The 17,145-nt window shown below is 41.9% G+C and overlaps 1 protein-coding gene across 1 annotated transcript; it reads right to left on the minus strand.

Moving 5' to 3' along the window:
* Positions 1-443: 443 nt before the first annotated feature.
* Positions 444-15,671, minus strand: lmf2b (lipase maturation factor 2b). Its single transcript, XM_058417447.1, has 14 exons — positions 15,438-15,671; positions 11,818-12,065; positions 11,098-11,126; positions 10,052-10,239; positions 9,766-9,947; positions 9,406-9,544; positions 9,068-9,202; positions 8,058-8,163; positions 7,863-7,959; positions 4,402-4,581; positions 3,386-3,554; positions 1,933-2,044; positions 1,543-1,651; positions 444-1,234 (listed from the first exon to the last, which is right to left on the minus strand). Exons 1-14 carry the CDS (start codon positions 15,529-15,531, stop codon positions 899-901), a joined length of 2,124 nt encoding a protein of 707 aa, XP_058273430.1. The 5' UTR covers positions 15,532-15,671; the 3' UTR covers positions 444-898.
* Between the last annotated feature and the right edge of the window lie 1,474 nt (positions 15,672-17,145).

The raw sequence follows: 17,145 nt of genomic DNA on the forward strand, positions 1-17,145 counted from the left end.
CTGCAGACCGGAAACATCCCACAAGAGCTGCAGTTTTGGAGATGCTCTGATCCAGTGGTCTAGCCATCACAATTTGGTCCTTTGTCAAACTCGCTCAAATCCTTACGCTTGTCCATTCTTCCTGCTTCTAACATATCAACATTGAGGACAAAATGTTTACTTGCTGCCTAATATATCCCACCCACTAACAGGTGCCATGATGAGGAGATCATCAGTGTTACTCAATTCACCTGTCACTGCTCATAATGTTATGGCTGATCGGTGTATATATCTGTGATTTGATTTACAGCCAGAACTCCTGTCAGAGCTGCTGTTATAGAAAATTAACCAATCAGAATTAAGAAATGCTGATATCGGAATAAAAGGTGAAAATAGTGAACAGGTGAACTCATTCAAGCTAGGTTTTTCTGAAAAATAAAAATATCAAAAAAAATGCTCAACACTCAACTACAAAACATCACGTTTATTAATTGTCATACTTTTAGACCATGGGACAAAAATACACATCTTCACACAAGTTCAGACGATGTGCAGACAGCTCTTGAAAAGATCCTATAAAAATATTAACAACTCCAATGATTTTAAACCGGTTGTGAATTTATGACAAATAGGGTTACCAGGGAAAGTGCTAGTGTTGAGCCCTTACAAAGAAAAACAAACAAAAATCACACTTTATCTAAAGAAAAAGCATGACTCTGCAAAGCCCTGGTCTGCTGTGTGGTTCTGTTATAGAGCGCATGATATAAAATTTATTATTATTATTACCAAATAACACTTCGCTAATCAGAGAGGGGTGTTTAGAAAAATAATTTAATGTATAGAATTGGATGGTAACTGCGTAGTCAGCGTACACCTGAGAATAAATCCTCCGTCCTTGCCGAGCGTGGCGTTCTGGAGCTCACTTTCTCTTGCGTGGGCTTTTATCAGAGTCCATCTTCCTCTCCTCAGAGTTCTCCTTCCTGCCTCCTCGATTGGGGGCAGCGCGGCTTTTCTCAGAGGGTTCGGCGTGGTCTCTGGATTTCTTACTTTTTTGTTCGAAAGCAACGGGTCTGGCTTTAGTGGCTTTGCTGCTCCCGGTCCGAGAGAACAAGAATTTGAGGAGGAGGATGGAAGCCACTGTGGCGAACAGGCTCAGAGTCAAAAGGTGTCCAGAAAGACCGTTTGACTGGCTTTGGATCACGGTCAGAGCCTGGGATAGAGGTGTGTTTGAAATAGGCTGGACTGGGAACTTCTCCTGAACGAACACAGACACACAGAACACACAGACACAAAATACAGTGAGATCATAGTAACAATAGGACAGATGAAGCTGTAACATTATTAATATATACCACAATTCTCAATTCAGATGGATCAGATGGTGTGAATTTTATTTAGCTTCATATATAACATATCGTTTCTATAGTAACTTAAGACAGGGACTCTGAGAATGAACCACATGAACAGATTAAAAACCGTGTGTAATTGCCAACACCCACACCCACAAGTGCTTTATTAGTTACATATCAAAATATTTTAATCTAAAATATAAGAGGAGATTACCTTGAGTCCAGCTTCACTCAGCAACTCCTCGAGTAAAGGGTCACCCAACTTCACTGTGGGAAAGAAATCTCTCACAAGCTGGCGTTTCCACCATGTCCGAGCTTCCGTCCTGCCACACAATACAATAACGGATGTCTGAGTACAACACGACGTAGGAGTAGTCAGAGAGAAAAAAAACAGATTAGGAGCAGCTTCCCAGGATATGAAGTGAGTTTCCTGTGCATGTGTGTGTGTGTGTGTGTGAGGATCAAACTGAAGACCCTGCAGCTGTGAAGCAGCAATGCCACACTGTAATGGTACTCGGTGGGACCATACAGTGAAAAAATAACCCGTGTGTATGTAAATATGAAGCATGAATGCGATGATGTGAATGTGGTGCTGTGAACTCACCCGTCTTCAGGAGTGCGAGTGAAATGGTAGTGATAGACTTTAGCTCTGATGAACGCTGGAGGTTTGGAGCTGAAGGGATATTGAGCTTCATCCACCTGCAGCAGACTTACAACTACAGGAGAGCACAGACACACACACACACACACAAGGGGGGTGAGGGTGAGAGAGAGATGGAGAGAGAGCACGAGAGAGAGCAAGAGAGAGAGCGCAAGCAACGAGCGAGCGAGAGAAAGAGACGGAGAGAGAGAGAGAGAGAAAGATAGAAACAGAGGGAGAGAGAGAGAGTTAAATTACTGGTTTATAACAAATCAACCTGGCAACCCAAAAACATATTAGGGCTCATGTCTGGATTTAAAGTCATGGATTGCATTACTTTTTATGCCAGGGTTTATTCCTTCTGCCCTAAACCCTGCTCTTACCCCCGAGTAGAGGAAGTTTTCTCACTTGTAATTTAGAAGCAGGGTTAGCACTGCTTTTTTTTTTACCTCAGGGTGATGAAACCCTGCTCTGAATGAGTTATCAGTGCTTTCACAGTGTTAAACATGTACAGTGTGAAACAATGCAGTGTTAAAATGTTTCAGCTCCATGCTTAAACAGAAACCTGAGCAGAAATGAAACAGAGCTTCAGCCTCACACCACATGCTGTATACCAGGGGTGTCCAATCTTATCCAGAAAGGGCCGGTGTGGGTGCAGGTTTTCATTCCAAACAAGCAGGAGCTACACCTGATTCCAACTGGCTAATCAACTGATCTTGGCATTCAGTGGACTCAGATGTGGCTTCTGCTCAGTTGGAATGAAAACCTGCACCCACACCGGCCCTCTGCAGATAAGATTGGACACCCCTGGTATATACAGTCACTGAAACCCTGCATGTTGTGTAAACACTAGCTGCACCCTTTGAGGGAAGAATAAAAAATAATGGTGACAGAAAACGCACCAATTAGAGCGAAGAGTTTTATTTTTTACTGTTACAGTCAGAAAAGTCTGTTCAGGACAAACTGGATGTGTCTCTCAAGAGGATTTAAGGATCAAGGAGGATTTAAATGGCGACGTTTTTTCCTGACTCAGACGAGCCGTTATTTAAAGCGGTCATGTGTTAAACCAGGGCTTAGGAAAGTGTAGTGTGAAATGTCATATTATGAAGAACCAGGATTAAGGGTTAATCCCGGGTAAAGTTTAAGCAGTGTGAAACGTCAAAGGTGATAACCCAGGATTCTGTTTAGCAGGAGTTTACGAGTACCCAGAGTTCACTAGATCAAGTGTGTAAAGCTCTTTTGTGCTTTCTGTAATGCTGAATGTGTGAAAGCATCACCTGGTGTTTTATATATATATATATATATATATATACATACACACACACATACATACGCACACAGAAACCTAGCATGTAATGTAGAACTGAAATGATACACTTTAGGAGCATGTTGCAACATGTAATCCGTATGAACTCACCCTCCTGTTTGCCCTCCAGCAGGCGCTGGATCAGGCCTGTAAACCAGGGGCTCTGGTCATGATTTTCTCGAGCAGCTTCCCACAGCAGCCGGTCTAACCGTGGTTCATGAGGCCCAAGAACTGCAGGAACTGCACTCATACTGCTGGGTTTATACATGAAGCTCAGCTCCTGTATGATACACACAGACAGACTTAAGAGTCTGTATTAGATAAGAGACCTAGTAGCTCAAAATCCTATCACTACGCTCTCTACTGGGAATAAACCAAAAGCTAAGAATGAAATCTAGCAGAAACAGCAGCCTTATTAGCATTAGTAGAGGCTTGTCTTTTTCATGTTCCACTCCAGTGGTGAGTAATATGAAGCTCATGCGATTTTCAAGTATTTCTGTTTATATCTAGCCTACTAGGGGCAATACATTCATAGAAAAGCTCCAAAAAAACAAACCGTTATGTTTTTCCATGCAAATGTTTCTACCATCAGGGTAAATGTTGATACCAAACCCATTTCTGTTCTCCGAGACGCCCCATGTGCTTGTTCAACCACTAATATTCTGTGTAAGGTTTTCCAACTGAGGGAAAAACACACGTCTCACACTGAAAGCCTACAGAGTCCTGACTCACTTTATATCAGACTCACAGATAAAATCATTCATTTCTTTATACTGATTGAAAACGTCCCATAAGCTGTTTTCCATTCCATTAAAGGGTTAACTAGTCTTCCAAGCTTGTTTCCAAGGAAGTTAGTTGATGGATCTGACGTCACTTTGATCGACAGCAAGGCGTAAATCTAACGTTTCAAAGGAATTATCAAGTCTTCTCTTTACATGTATAAGCAAGTCTAACTCTCTCAGGTCTCTCAAGTCAAGACTTAAAGTCTCTAATCATCACATGCTATGAGGTTTTTCTACCATCATAATGACATCAGTTATATTAGTTACAACCATGTTACAGATTTTAAATTCCCATAAACCCAAAAAGAAACACCTACAACACCTTTCATCTAAAGCGGCTCTTACCGTCCATGCTTTCTTATCAGCGCTGCCTTCAATGATGATCTCAGGCCGTCCTGCAGGAGGAATCATCCTGTGATGGATGCCGTATGAGCTGACGAGCTGAAACTTCTCCACAGCCTCGTAGGCTTCTTGGACCTCGGGTAAAATTTTGTTGGACATTCCTGCCAGAGCAGTGTACGGCACCTAACAACACACACACAGGATATCAGAGTTAAACATGCCAAGTCAAACATATATTAATAGATTTATTTCATGTTCTGTTTTTATTATATTTAACATTTTTTTATCTGGAGACTATTTCATATAGCAATGTATGCATCTGTATGACAAGTCTTATATGTCAAGTGTAATGTAAAATTATTTCCCTAATGGATCAATAGTCATCCCTCGATCAATGAATCCATCCATCAATCCTTCAACCAATCCATCCATCAATGCATAAATCCCTCCATCCATCCATCAGTCCATCCAATGCTTAAATCCCTCCATCCATCCATCAGTCCATCCAATGCTTAAATCCCTCCATCCTTCAATCCATCCATCCCTCCTACAATCTATCTATTCATCCAAGATTCAAGATTCAAGAAGCTTTATTGTCATTTCAACCACATATAGCTGATGCAGTACATAGTGAAATGAAACAACGTTTCTCCAGGACCTGGTGCTACATAAACATACAACTACAAGTTCAACACAAAACACCACCACAGAGCTAGGACAGAAGTTTGTCTTAGCCACGTAAAGTGCACAGTGTGCAGCTAGGTGCAAACAGAGCATAGACAAGACAGTGCAAAAAAGACAATAAATACAATAAAGACAACACAAAAGAACACAGGACACTTAGCGCCGAAAAGAAATAAAAGAACGTGTACTGGAATGTAAGTGAAATAAAATAGATGAAGTGAAATGATGTAAAAAATAAAAAAAAGTATTGTGCAAAAATATTGTGCAAAAATACACAGCAGCAGTTGAGGTAGTGCAAATAGAATAAACACAAATATAACTATAGCAGCGGATGACAGGTAGAGGTAGTGCAGTAAGTAATGAACAGTATAAATTATGTGTGTGTGTGTCCACACAGTCAAGAGAGAGTGTGTGTATCTGTGTGTGAGAGAGACAGAGAGTTAACATACAGTTCAGTCCTGAGTGAGTGTGTGTGTGAGAGAGTGTAGAACAGTTCAGTCCTGAGTGAGAGTGTGTGTGAGAGAGTGTAGAACAGTTCAGTCCTGAGTGAGTGTGTGTGTGAGAGAGTGTAGAACAGTTCAGTCCTGAGTGAGAGTGTGTGAGAGAGTGTAGAACAGTTCAGTCCTGAGTGAGAGTGTGTGAGAGAGTGTAGAACAGTTCAGTCCTGAGTGAGAGTGTGTGTGAGAGAGTGTAGAACAGTTCAGTCCTGAGTGAGAGTGTGTGTGAGAGAGTGTAGAACAGTTCAGTCCTGAGTGAGAGTGTGTGTGTGTGAGAGTGTAGAACAGTTCAGTCCTGAGTGAGAGTGTGTGTGTGTGAGAGTGTAGAACAGTTCAGTCCTGAGTGAGAGTGTGTGTGAGAGAGTGTAGAACAGTTCAGTCCTGAGTGAGAGTGTGTGTGTGAGAGAGTGTAGAACAGTTCAGTCCTGAGTGAGAGTGTGTGTGTGAGAGAGTGTAGAACAGTTCAGTCCTGAGTGAGAGTGTGTGTGTGAGAGAGTGTAGAACAGTTCAGTCCTGAGTGAGAGTGTGTGTGAGAGAGTGTAGAACAGTTCAGTCCTGAGTGAGAGTGTGTGTGAGAGTGTAGAACAGTTCAGTCCTGAGTGAGAGTGTGTGTGAGAGAGTGTAGAACAGTTCAGTCCTGAGTGAGAGTGTGTGTGAGAGAGTGTAGAACAGTTCAGTCCTGAGTGAGAGTGTGTGTGAGAGAGTGTAGAACAGTTCAGTCCTGAGTGAGAGTGTGTGAGAGAGAGTGTAGAACAGTTCAGTCCTGAGTGAGAGTGTGTGAGAGAGTGTAGAACAGTTCAGTCCTGAGTGAGTGTGTGTGTGAGAGAGTGTAGAACAGTTCAGTCCTGAGTGAGAGTGTGTGTGAGAGAGTGTAGAACAGTTCAGTCCTGAGTGAGAGTGTGTGTGTGAGAGAGTGTAGAACAGTTCAGTCCTGAGTGAGAGTGTGTGTGTGAGAGAGTGTAGAACAGTTCAGTCCTGAGTGAGAGTGTGTGTGAGAGAGTGTAGAACAGTTCAGTCCTGAGTGAGAGTGTGTGTGAGAGAGTGTAGAACAGTTCAGTCCTGAGTGAGTGTGTGTGTGAGAGAGTGTAGAACAGTTCAGTCCTGAGTGAGTGTGTGTGTGAGAGAGTGTAGAACAGTTCAGTCCTGAGTGAGAGTGTGTGTGAGAGTGTCCTTCAATCAATTCATGAATCCTTCCTTCAATCTATTCATCCTTCAATCCATCCACCCTTCCTTTAATCCATCCAACCATCCATCTAATGCATGAATCCCTTCATCAATCCATCCATCCATCCTTTAATCCATCCATCCTTCAATCAATCCATAAATCCCTCCATCCTTCAGTCCATCCATCCCTCCTACAATCTATCCATTCATCCATCAATCAATGCATTAATCCTTTCCATCCTTCAATCCGTACATCCTTCAATCAATCCACAAATCCCTCCATCCATCCAATGTATAAATCCCTCCATCCCTCCTACAATCTATCCATCCATCCATGCATCCTTCAATCAATCCATTCATCAATGCATAAATCCCTCCATCCATCCAATGTATAAATCCCTCCATCCTTCAGTCCATCCATCCCTCCTACAATCTATCCATTCATCCATCAATCAATGCATTAATCCTTTCCATCCTTCAATCAGTTCATGAATCCCTCCATCAATCTATTCATCCTTCAATCCATCCACCCTTCCTTTAATCCATCTAACCATCCATCTAATGCATGGATCCCTTCATCAATCCATCCATCCATCCATCCTTTAATCCATCCATCCATGCATCAATCCACCCATTCATCTACCCATCGATCCATCAATCCACCCTTCAATGCCTGAAACCCTCCATCAATCCATCCATCCATCCATCCATCCATCAGTAATTTAAAGAACATTCCTTTTGGTGTTTTTTTCCTGTAAAAACTCATAGCATCACAATCCCAGTGTTCATTTGCAGAGCTTGTATGCACAATGTATTACAAGGTTGTTCTTCATGAGTAGAGCAGCGCAGTTCAATCTTCTACTGTGTGAAGAGCTGGTGTGTGTGTGTGTGTGTGTGTGTGTGTGTGTGTGTGTGTGAGTGTGTAGGGTCTCATTCCAATCCAGCAGGAGCTACACCTGATTCCACCTGTTTAAGCGGCTGACCTTGACTTTGGTGTGGCTTGTGCTTGGTTGGAATGAAACTCCTCACACCAGGCCTTTCCTGATAAGACTGTACACACCCCTATACAGACCTATTAAAACCTCTTTTTTCAACAAATATTTCTGAATCATTACTTACAAGGCTGAGGGTAAAAACCCCCACAGTGGCAGCCGTGAACGTGACCCACTGGATGAACGCCCACAGCTTGCCCAGGGCGCCTCGTACATACAAGCACCTAAGAAAAATCAGAGAAGTTTGGACAATGACTCTACAATTCTCATTATCACTCTCTATGATTAGCTAAAAAAACACAGATGGGAAGATCGGTCTTACTTAAGCAGTGCAGCGACACCTTCCCAAGTCAGAGACAGCACTCCGATCCAAATGCTAGGAACCTGGATCTGCTTCACAAAGTCATTAAAGCTTTCTTGGGAAAAGGCTGTAAGGAAGAAATACCAAGAGGACATCACATCAGCAGACATACTGTATTAATGAATCATTAAACCTAGGAACCATTATCAACATAACCGTACCTGTATTCTGAATTTGAGCAAACATTAGAGAGATTAAACAGCTATTGCTGTAGAAAATGAATCAACCAATCAGAATTGAGAATTCAACAGCACATGAAATTGTAATGCTTGGTGAAACGCTATGGGACAAAAGAATGTGTTGGGCTCATCACCAGCCACGCCCACTTGTATCGTTTTGTTTTTCTGTTCTGGAGAGATGTGTAGTGTAGTTTGGTGTGGTGTACAAACCAAACTGGATTAAGATAATTGCACAGAAAGTTGGTTTAAGGGTGGCATCCCTGTAGTTGTATTCAGTAATTGAGTAAATTCACATTAACTAATGCTATAAACTGTGAATTTCCGTTACTGAGTGACTCGACACCAGTAGCGCCCAGTGCATTTGAGTAGTTGGATCATTTAAATCAGATCAAATTATGTGAGATTTTAGTGAGCAGTTGTCGAGTCAGGCTGCCCAGACCGCCAGAGGTCACAGGCTGATCAACTGTGTGTGCAAATACAACACACCCATCAGAACTGGGTCACACAATGTGGACATGATTCTAACATACAGAGATATTACCGACACCCTTTACCTTCATATCATGCTCTCATTTTTTTAGATGAGACGACAGAAAGGGTCATCTGAATGTTTTCTTGTTGATTTGGAATTGTTGTCATGTTGTGAGATTCTCAATTTTCTTGTAGATAATTTGCAAAAAAGTGTACTTTTCCCTGCACATCAAAATGTCTATCATGGCAGATGTGATCAAACATGACATGTTCCTTGTTTCTATACAGATACAGAGAGCCTGGGGTTAAATGCAGACTCACTCGGCTTGGACGTCACCATCTTCTTTTCCCAGTTGATCTCCAGTTTGAAGAACATTACAGCACTGAAAACAATTAACAGTTGGACAGCCAGCCTAAAAAGACAGGTCAGAGCAGAGGCCAAAAACTGGCCCCAAGCTGAAAAATAAATAAATAAATAAATAAATAAATAAATAAATAAATAACAGACACAAAGAGGAAAAAAAAACAAACAGAAATTGATTACAATTCTGGAATTTTCTGTCTAATTGTTACGACTAGATACACACACATGCTTTCTCCACTTAGCTCATGTACTAACGTACACGTTTCGATCAAAGACAAAGTCAAAACAATCATACTCTTAGTCTTGGCTTTTTTCTTGGGGACTGGCGTGCATTCGAACACCTCATCGTCCAGCAGAGAGAAGCTCAGTGCGATGGTCAGCAGGTGGGACAGGCTGCAGCCACCCAAGAGGATATTAAAGAGCTGCAGAACCACCTGGAAACCAAAAGAGAAGAAGAAAATAATTCCATGACAATGAAAACAAATTAAGCTTCCATTTTAAAAAAAGAAATCAATCACGAGGTGGATTCGGTTACAGAAAAATAACCGATGACACGTGAAGCAGAGTTGCACTTTCCAAGAAGGTGATTCCTGTCCAATTACAACACATTGTACTTTTTATCCATTTATTGTTACATTTAGTCTGTAACATGTACCTCGATGGAAAAGGCGTTGATTCTTAATCCACGAACAGGAATGAAGAACATAACCAGCGGAACAGCGATCTCAGCTGCCAATACGCAGACTGCGCCGAGCCTCGACAGCCAATCAGGAAGCTGGTAGGCATACCAAGCCAAGGGGGTGGGGCTCGCTTGGGTGTCGTAATGCCGACTCAGAGCTGCAAAAGGGATTAATGGATTGGTCCATTGTCCAAAATCTCAGTTAAAAAAAAAAAAAAAAATCCAGGGTGCGTCTAAATTTGTCCGGAAAGCAAACACACACCTGTGAGGTCCCACCAGCACGGGTCACCACTGGCCAGCTTGCTCACCCCAGTGCAGAGCACAAGCCTGAAGAGCAGCCAGCGGGTCAACCAGAAGGTCACTGAGTCATGTGGAGCAGAGGAGCTTTGCAGTAACAAACATGGAGCAACCAGGAAGGCCAGAAACCCTGCCTCCAACAGAAGATTGTCCCTAAAAATGCAAAACAAATTACAGAAAATTACACACGGTCCGAATACATACAGGAAATTGACACTTCTTAGGAAAAATCTCTTCCAGTTTTTCCATGCTGTGTGTGTGTGTGTTTGTTTTTCTTTTAATAGCCTTTAAAGATAGCCTTTAAGAATGCTTTTGACTCAAGAGGAATGTACTGAAATCATTCTCATGGCTGGATCAGGAAGCTGCACATGGTTGCGATGGACTTTAACAGGAAACTTGGCATGCACATCACACACAACACTGCTGCCAATGTGGGAGGCAAAAAAAAGCCAAAGAGAGTTAACAAAGAACCGGCCTGGAGAATTCACCTCGAGAACATTAAATAAAGTTATATTTTACCAAAAAATGTGTTAAGTTCCTCTGTGCATGGAAACTTTTAGGACAAATTGTAGATGTGTGTGCGCGTCTCCACCCAAATACTGTGTGTGGGTGTGTCCACCCAAATACTCTGTGTGTGTCCACCCATATACACTGTGTGTGTCTCTACCCAAATACTGTGTGTGTATCCACCAATATTCTGTGCGTGTCTCTCCCCACCCAAATACTGTATGTGTATGTCCACCCATATACTGTGTGTTTGTATGCACATGTCCATCCACCCATATACTGTATGTGTGTATATGCACGTGCCCATACTCAGTGTCTCCATCCACTACTCTGTGTGTGTGTCCAACCATATACTGCATGTATCTGTGCACCCATATACCACGGGTTTGTGTGTGTGTCCATCCACCCATAACCCATATACTAAGGTACAACACATAACATGATATAGATCTCTAGACATGCTGCTCACTACTGCACTACAGTCAGGTGATGTAAAGGACTCACCACTCAGAGTGAAGAAAATCTCCTCCAACCTGCCAAAGAAAATCAACAATCAGTGCGACATCACAGTGACCTCACGAATACATGCAGCTAAAACTTTATCCGAGCCCCAGGGTCCGGTTTTAAACCCAGGACTAAACTGCTACTGAGCACATCATACTGCACCAAACCCGAGAGAAACCAGTATCATCACATCACAGCTGAATACACACTTACCTTGGGATTTCAGCCTACATGCTCATTAAGCGAGTTAATATTACCAGAGAAATGTGTTTATTTATTAAAAACCAACATGTTATGAAGTTAGTTTGTCTCATCGCTTGTGTTTTAACTCTATTGAAGTAAATAAAACAAAAACATGCAGCTCAATACATCCCCCATTAACCTCAAAATCTTCCTCTGTGCTGAAGACTTTCTCGTGTTTGTGTACCTTTACACTTTATCTACATATTTTTATAGAAACAATAAAGTTTTAGAACTAGTATTAATAAAAACCTGGGAATTAAATTACAGCCTGCACTAAAGTCGGAGCTAGTGTTACAATCGAACGAAGAATCAGAACTGAGCATTCAACCGAGTTAAGGCTAATTATGTCGGTTATGTTTATTATTTTTTTCCGGGAGTACCGTGCGTATCGAGACATCACCCATACACATATAAAAAGCTTTTGTTCTTTATATTCTTGTGCATAAAAGAGAGAAAGGTGTGTCGAGAGAAACTCACAGTGTACAGAGAAAGATAGAGCACCCAGAGGCACAGATACACCAGGCGGTCTCTCAGGGCACTCAGCAGCACAGCTCCCAGGCTCAGCAGCGCCCCCACGAGGCAGATGAGCTCCAGACCCTGCTGAGGTCCGATCCCCAGTGACGGAGTCAGCCACAGGAGGGACGGCGTGTCCTGCAGCTTCTCCAGCAGAGACGACTGAACTCGGGGCATATGGACTGGCTTTACTCCATCTTTCCCGTACAGACCTAAACACACACATAACTGTATGTACAGCACGAAACATATAAAGCTCAAGCTTTAAACAGCAAATAAAAGGAGACTGATTTGTTCATGGTGGCTTAGCATTTAATCTGACCACACTTCCTTAAACACAAATGTATATACCGTGTATTAAAGCAAACTAGTTCTTGACCTTTCCTTGTTTCCTTTGGTTAAAACTTTGCATACTTTCTGCTCTACTTAGTGTCCAGGCTGCCATGAAAGTATCATAAAAAGCTGCAACATGAAATGCGACACGCATTAGTGAAGAAAATGAGGAAATATTTAAAACAAGGAAGAAACACATGACTACTATTGGTATTTCAACCCCAACCACAGATAGGCATGTGAAGCAAAAATGACTAGAGCTCAGCATTACTCACATCCATGGAAGTCCATCTGCACAGTTATTTTTGGCCACAATTTTCAAAAAAATAACTTTTAGTTGATTCTGTTCTTCAAAACGTAAAGTTTTTTGGTCAGTTTGGTCAATATACTGACATCCTGTAACATCCATACTACCATCTCTAAAGATACATACCATCTCTAAAGACGTATAAATAAAATATTTATAAAATCTATTCAAAAAAAAAAACAAAAACCTCAACATATTTAATAACTCCAGACCTTTGTTGTAATAATAATAATAATTTCATTTGGCTTAATTAATTTATTGATTGATTAATTAATTAACTGATTAATTAATTAAATATAAAACAAATATTAAATAAAAGAAGCAACCTGGATTTTCATTTGTTGTGCTTTGAGCATTAAGTGCAGCTTGTCCAGCTTGTCATTCTTCTGGATAAAAAACAACCAGAAGTGAACTGAAAGCTCTTTTTATTGCTTTTTTTTTTTTTACATTCTGCTCGTTTTGCTTTTCTGTACAGAATTCATCTCCCTCACTTCTTTACACATAAAAAGACACACACAAGTACAAGGAAAGCTCCAGCAAACATGCAGGATGTGCAACAGCGAGTGTGTTCATTTGGCAGGTTGCCAACAAAGAGAGTAAATATACATAAAGGAGTCTTTATAGGGTTTTTTTTTTCCCAGTTTAGTTTTCTCTTTATCTGACAATCACGCCCGGAGCTACTCCACCTGCACCAATGAGATGATTATAGGGGCCGAGTTTAAGCCCTGAAACAAACTGCAAACACATTCTGAATTATTTATCATCTGTTAAGGTTACAAACACAACGACGGTGATACGGACGATAGGGAGATCCAGTTAGATTAGATCTACCTCCTGGCCAGTTTGGGTTTTGCATTCGGCTTAACGTTCGTCTATTCAAATACAAACAGTTTGCAACGTAGTGCATTCAAACCCAGTCCTGTGGGAGGGACAACAATTTTACACGTACAGCGTACGGCACACGCCATTATCCACAGCGAATTACAGAAGCTTTTTTTGTCCCCTCCCCAGAACTTCTAGCATTCTCGACTGCAAAGTCATCTGAGAGCTGTGAGATGGGACAGAGCAAAAATGCTTTAGCACACAATCCCATTGCTCTGACTTCTCCCTTGCTTACGAGAACTTCTTATTAACTGAACTGCAGATTCATGATGTTAACAAGCAGGAATTACCGCTTCAACCACATTAACAACAAAGGTCAATAAAACATGCTGCAGCTCGCGATGAGAAAACCAGGACAAAGTGCTGGGTTTACTATTAGACATAATCCCAGTGTTTCCCGTTAGAAAGCTTCTAACTTTCAATCATTTGCAATGGCTCCTCCATATCTATATACATCTATATCCCCCACAAATCACAACGTACCAACAGGTGATCAAATCTTTTGAGGCATAAAACTTCAAGTCTTGATTAACTAGTGTACTGTTAATTAAGAATGCTAAATACATAACACTACTGTAGCCTAAGGTGACTACTCTGTAGCCCACTACATGACAAAGGAAATACTGCATAGGTGTGTGCCTTATATATATAAATTATGCCCCAGCCTACACCGCCAACCCAATATATGGGAGGTGTGTTAGCTTAGGGGTTAAGGTGTTGGACTACTGATCTGAAGGTTGTGAGTTTAAATCCCAGGTCCACCAAGCTGTCACTGCTGGACATCTGAGCAAGGCCCTAAACCCTCAATTGCTCTGTTGTATAAAATGAGATAAGATATAAAGTCAGCCAAATGCCCAAAATGTACACGTTAAAAAATTACACACACTATGGCTAAAAGCGTGCATCCATGTTCCACTTTATCTCAAAAGGTGTTCAGTGTGGTTGAGGTCACGGCTCTGTGAAGGACACTATCGTGACCTGCCATGTCTTCACTGTGGTTGCTTTATGCACAGGGGCATTGTGTTGTTTAACAGGTTTGAGCCTCTTAGTTCCAGTGAAGGGAAATTGTAACACTAGAGCATGCAAAGACAGTAAACAATTGTGTGACAATATTTTGAGGAAGAACCACATATGGGTGTGATGTCTTGTGTCCACAAACTGCTGGCTGTATAGAAATCACACACACATCCCACTCACACACACACACACACAGTATGATACTGATAACAGGACTGAGTCTCTTGATACACTCTTGAGTCTCCAAGATACAAGACCAGGAATAATACTAAAGTGAATTTAAACATTTTTGTCACTTTTATAAAAAATTAAAAGCTGCAACATATTAAATAAACAACGTATTCTAGCCACTTTGTGAGACGCAATGCATCTTTGAGATTCACAAAGCACATGCAATCCCACAAATCAGACCATCTCACACTGATGACGACTCTCCTTTACACGGTTTAGTACCGGAAGTATTTTTTATTATTAATATATATATATATATATATTTTAATGATTATACAACCTAGGTGGGAATGAAGCATACACATATTGCACCAGACTGATCATGTGCCATTTCCACGCAGAAACACTTCTTCTCGAGAGGGTGACGTCATTGCCCACGCAGAGTGATGACGGGTCAATATGCTAGGCGCGCGTGCTGTTTTTCCATCACCAGCCCCCCCCCAAGAAAAAGAAAGACAGCGCACGCGCCGGGGCTTGTAGTCCATTTATGACACGAATCCACGTTATAACGCTACCAGATGTTTTGTTCTAATTTGTTCTTAAATCGCGTCTGTTTTCAGATGTGCACTCGACCCGGATTTAGCGTCAGTTTGCACACTGGCATGTGTGAAGGAAACAAAACCCCGGAAAAGTAGAAAAGCACAGAAACTTCACTTTCCTGCTTCCCCCTCCCTAACAGCTATTCTGCACGAGCTGCCGCGTGAAAACTCGCAAGCACTTCAGACAAAAACAAACACGACAGATTTTGCTTTTAATGAGCGCCGCGCCCTAACCAAAAATCTCCTCGTGCACGCTTTGGGTGTTAACTTCCTACCTGGTATCTGGATGTAGAGAGACGCAAAAGCAAACAAATATATGCTCGCCATGCTCCACAGAAACATTTGCCTCGGGATCCGCACTTCCCCCATTTTTCCAAATGTAATTCCGAGAGATGTGGATGAGTCGGTATTTTTCCTGAGCCTGAGACAGCACGAGAGAAGTGGATTTTTTCTCAGCGCGTGAGCGGGAAGTAGTGCTTGGAGTGGCGTGGAAGCGCGTGGGCGGGGTTTATTCCGCACATGGAGCACATGCGCGTGCAGCACCGACGTCTCCTCTGCAGAGAGAATACGGCGTGAGCGCCACGTTGAGATGAAACACCACGTTGTTAGCCGTCTTGGGTGTGATCGGGAATAACGGACAATCTGATGTGTCGTATATACGTCCACTTTATTAGGAACATCTGTACATCTCCACAAATATGCAGTCATCTGATCGACCAATCACGTGGCAGCAGCACAATGCATATAACCATGAGAGTTAATGTTCATATCATTTTCTGTAGGCGAGTGTGTGGCCAAGATGGCCTCATCTTGATTTGACAGGAGTGGAACCTGATGTGGTCCCCTGTTGTTGTAGCTCAAGGTGTCACAAGCTCCACTACAACAAACCACCAGGTGATCAAATCAAATTTTTTTGCATACACTATATCGCCAAAAGTGTTGGGACACCCCTTCAAATCATCAAATTCAGGTGTTGTTTTTCAGGGTTGGGCTCTGCCCCTTAGTTCCAATGAAAGGAACTCTTAATGCTTCAGTATACCAAGACATTTTGGACAAGTTCATGCTCCCAGTTTTGTGGGAACAGTTTGGGGATGACCCCTTCCTGACCTCAACATAGTAGAACACCTTTGGGAAGGCTTTCCACAAGGGTTAGGAGTGTGTTTATGGGAAGTTTTGACCATGCCACTAGAAGCACATTTGTGAGGTCAGGCACTGATGTTGGACGAGAAGGCCTGGTTTACAATCTCCGCTCTAATTCATCCCAAAGGTGTTCTATCAGGTTGAGGTCAGGACTCTGTGCAGACCAGTCAAGTTCCTCCACACCAAACTCACTCATCCATGTCTTTATGGGCCTTGCTTTGTGCACTGGTGTGCAGTCATGTTGGAACAGGAAGGGGCCAGCTCCAAACTGTTCCCACAAAGTCAGGAGCATGAAGTTGTCCAAAATGTCTTGGTATGCTGAAGCATTAAGAGTTCCTTTCACTGGAACTAAGGGGCCCGAGTCCAACACCTGAATTCAATGATTTAAAGGGGTGTCCCAAAACATTTGGCAATATAGTGTATTCATTGTCTTGATTAGCTAGTGTACTGTTAATTAAGAATGTTGAATACATAATACTACTGTAGTTCATATGACGTAGCCTAACATGACTACTTTGTAGCTTGCTCTGTGACAAAGAAATATTACTTAGGTGTGTGCTTTTTATATTCAAAGGTAAACTTACTCAAGCTGTATACAGTTAAGGGTAGCCTCTAATTTCTATGGACACAAATTTTTGCTCCATCCTACACTGCCACCCCAATGACATCACTAATGTAAAAAGCCTGGCTATGGGCTTGATATTAAAATAGTTTATCATTTCTGGGAGAAAAGGTTTTGATGACTTATCCTCAAATAGTGTTCATTTAGTTAAAATGCACCATAGAAGGCACATGTCCAACCCAATGTCTTGCACTTCCATGGTAATCAATACAACACATTAA

Source organism: Hemibagrus wyckioides, linkage group LG19 (assembly GCF_019097595.1).
Source record: "Hemibagrus wyckioides isolate EC202008001 linkage group LG19, SWU_Hwy_1.0, whole genome shotgun sequence".
NCBI classification, from domain to species: domain Eukaryota; kingdom Metazoa; phylum Chordata; class Actinopteri; order Siluriformes; family Bagridae; genus Hemibagrus; species Hemibagrus wyckioides.

Coding starts and splice junctions, on each gene's coding strand:
- lmf2b (XM_058417447.1), bottom strand. CDS start 15,531: ATGGGGGAAGTGCGGATCCCGAGGCAAATGTTTCTGTGGAGCATGGCG. Junction 10,240..11,097: donor GATTTTCTTCACTCTGAGTG/GTGAGTCCTTTA, acceptor TTGCATTTTTAG/GGACAATCTTCTGTTGGAGG. Junction 8,164..9,067: donor GATGGTGACGTCCAAGCCGA/GTGAGTCTGCAT, acceptor TCTTCCTTACAG/CCTTTTCCCAAGAAAGCTTT.